The sequence below is a fragment of the Magnolia sinica genome, chromosome 2 (assembly GCF_029962835.1).
Source record: "Magnolia sinica isolate HGM2019 chromosome 2, MsV1, whole genome shotgun sequence".
Classification (NCBI taxonomy): domain Eukaryota; kingdom Viridiplantae; phylum Streptophyta; class Magnoliopsida; order Magnoliales; family Magnoliaceae; genus Magnolia; species Magnolia sinica.
Window position 1 is genome coordinate 26,247,107 of NC_080574.1, and position 3,289 is coordinate 26,250,395.

At 43.7% G+C, this 3,289-nt stretch overlaps 1 protein-coding gene across 1 annotated transcript; it reads right to left on the reverse strand.

The window, feature by feature from the left end:
- Positions 1-1,316: 1,316 nt before the first annotated feature.
- LOC131224535 (uncharacterized) lies at positions 1,317-1,763 on the reverse strand. The gene has a single exon (XM_058219888.1). The coding sequence runs from the start codon at positions 1,761-1,763 to the stop codon at positions 1,317-1,319; it is 447 nt and encodes a 148-aa protein (XP_058075871.1).
- Positions 1,764-3,289: the final 1,526 nt, after the last annotated feature.

Below are 3,289 nucleotides of genomic sequence, written 5' to 3' on the forward strand. Positions count from 1 at the left end.
GCACCAACCCGCGACTTTCAACCCCAGATGGCGGGTGCTGCGGCAATCATAGAATTTTTTTTAAAAATGATACTCCGTTATGGAGTGATAGTCCATACGCATGCACTCACAAATTGTGCACGTGGCACAAATCTAACTCAAATTAAACCGCCCAAAATCTTGACCCCACATTAGATGGTCACAAACGAAGATTCAATTAAATCTCATAATCCTACGTGTCTCGATTGGTGAACATAAAATGAACGGTTGAAATGGAAAATAGGAAACTGTCCAAATTCAACCAACAAACCGTCGATTACCTCTCCCATAGGGCACGTGACTTGCCTATCAATCTGATCTTGAAGTAATGACCTATCTACATTGGGTCACACAATCTGGACGGTTTGACTTAAATGACGTCCGTGTAACCCTAAAACAAGGTAAGGAATATAGGCATGGGCCCACCAGATCCACTTAAATTAATCTCGCGGACTACACAATTTCTACAACCATTTCAAACAGTAACTAAAGAAACCCAAAAATATTGAGTCGGCATCTTTGTACAGTATACGCTAGTTTTCAATTTGGACCATTGGGGCAGATGGATCCGTAATCCAGGCCGTTCGTCTGCTGAATCTTGCTGTGGATGGACCACAATCTTAAAAAAAACTCCCCGATAGTATTATCTCAACCGTTCTTTTGTGGGTAATACCGATTAAGGAGAGAAATCAACACGGGTCCACGTTCAACTGCATAGTGTCCTAAGATTGGCCGATGGTAGCTTCCAATACTAGAGATTTTTGGAGAGTGGTCCATCCAAGATGGGATGCAACAGACTAGTGGCCTAGATTACCATCCGATGGGCCCCAGTTGTCGGAATCAGAAACGTGCGAGAACAGTGCAAACACGCAGGAACGTACAACGTATAACTCCAGTTGACTAATAATACAGAAATAGTACTTTTGCCTCTGTCGCGATTCAGAATCCACCGTGTGTCGCTGCCCACAGGGTCCACATGCCGAGAAAGTCGATTTGAACGGTCCATATTTTCTGAACGAATGTGGGTAACATACCGTTTCGTAGTTACGCTTCATCGATAATCCTAATCTTTGATTTGAGAGTTGAATGCGAGCCATTGAAAATCCTTTTTAATCGTTCTAAATTCATATGCAGACAGTGATCTGCAAATGTTTAGAGTACAGGTTGCACAATATGGACGGTGCTGATCACCAGACAAACTAGCACGTGGGCCTCAGTGAGCTGCGACAGACGCTAGATCCAAAACAACGACAGATGGAAGACGAACTCTAAAATATTTAAAAAATAAAAATAATTAATTAAGAAAATCCGAAAAGGCGCTTACAGGCTTTCAGGATACTGCCCCTCTTCTTCCTAGATCTCATCTGCATCATGTCCACACCATCAGGTGGAGGAGGAGAGAGTGGGCCCCACTGATCATGGATCCTGCAATACCCTTCTGATACGGATGAGGATTTCCTCATTGAGAAGGCTCTCCTTACAGAAGGCCTTCCAAACTTCTGAGAAGAAGTAGAAGAGTAGGAAGAAACAGAGTAGTTCCTTCTCAAAATCACCCCAAATCTCTGCCCTTCATCTTCTTCGATCTTTGCTTCTTCTTCCTCCGCGAACGGTTCACGGGCCTTGTTGCTGGTTATTGTGATTTGGGGTCGTTGGGTTTTTGCAGGAGGAGAGAGGGAGACGTCTGAAAAATCAACGGATCTTGATCTGGTGGGGTTGAATGCTCTGATCTTTGTATACCCATCCATGGTTTTAGGGGAAGAGATGGTGGAGTAGCTTGATTTTGGGGGGTGATTTCGCTAGTTTTGGAGAATAAAATGGAGCGTTTGTGAGGTTGGAGGTTGAAAAAATGGTTCTTTTGGGAGGGAAGAGGGGCCTAAAAATCAAACTCTCTGTATTGGTTTGAAAAAAAAGGAAGGGGGTTCTTTTTCAAGATTGGAAAGGATGGAGAGAGATGCTCTTTTGTAGTGGGCTTGGAGACAAGGCGCGGTTCCTACTGCCGCAGATGCTCGTGCCTTTGGTTTCATTTTTCAACTGTGTTATATGATACTCGACCCTGAGGCTTTGTGCAGTATACGCTGGTTTAGGGTTTAAAGAATCAGGGGCCATGTTTGGGCAATCCAGACCATTGGTGTGCTGGGCTTCTCCTTTGATGGACCATAGTTGAAGATTTCCTTCATTGAAACAATTTTATCCCTTCTATCTTGTGGCCTACAAATAGACGGTGGAAAGTCATTTAACTGAAAAACGTCCAAAGATTAGTCAACATGGGACCCACGTCAACAACACCTGTTTTACGCAAGCTCTGTGGGCCCCAGCTTAATATAAATCCACTCAGTCCATCCGTTGATTACGCTTTTATTTGAACCGTACATATAAAAGATCAGCCCCGTAAAAATACTCAGATGAGCCGCACCGATGGTGGGAACAATGTAAATTTTCTCCTAAAACCTCCAAATTCACGAGGTGTGGCCCACTTGGGTTTTAGATCGGGCTGATCTTTTTATCTTCACTTCATCCAAATGAGTTACACCTGATTAACGGGTTTGATGAAAGATACACACCATGGAAGCCCCACACAAAAGCCTATGGTTGGCGTCCCCTCCCCAATTTTTTCCTGTAGTGTGTCCCATCGGTTACTTGAATCTGGCTGAATTTTATTGCTTCACAGCCTAGAATCGGGTATGGAGCCTGATAGACGGAGTGGATGTTACATATAGAGGATTCGGGTCCATTTGTGGGCACGGTCTATCAATAGGGGGAGGCCACGATAATATGGTTTGGATGACCGAAGCATGGCCCCACAAATGAAAACCCGCAAAGCCTCGGTCAAAAAGTCTAGTTATCGGGTTAATAATCCGGTTTGATCGGGTACGATCAGTTTCATGTGATGGACAGGGTTGAATTAGTTTTAATAGTTAAATTATGTTGTTTTAATATATATTCGTTATTATAACAGAAGAGACGAGGTTTCCTAAGCCACACACGTGTAAGAGAGATGGTGTACCAACCATGCAAGTGTAGAATGGCACGTGTAAGAGAGATGGTGTACCTACCAACCATGCAAGTGTAGAAGTGGCATGTTTGTGTAGTCTGATCCATGGATTCGGTGGTGACCCCTCCATTACCGGTGCTGTGGGCCCCACAATGGCGTATTTGATTTATCCATACCGGACATCCATTTTGCCAGCTCATTTTAGGGTGTCATCCCAAAAATGAAAAAGATACTAATCTCATATGGATCCCACCACAGTAAACAGTGGTAATTAAATAC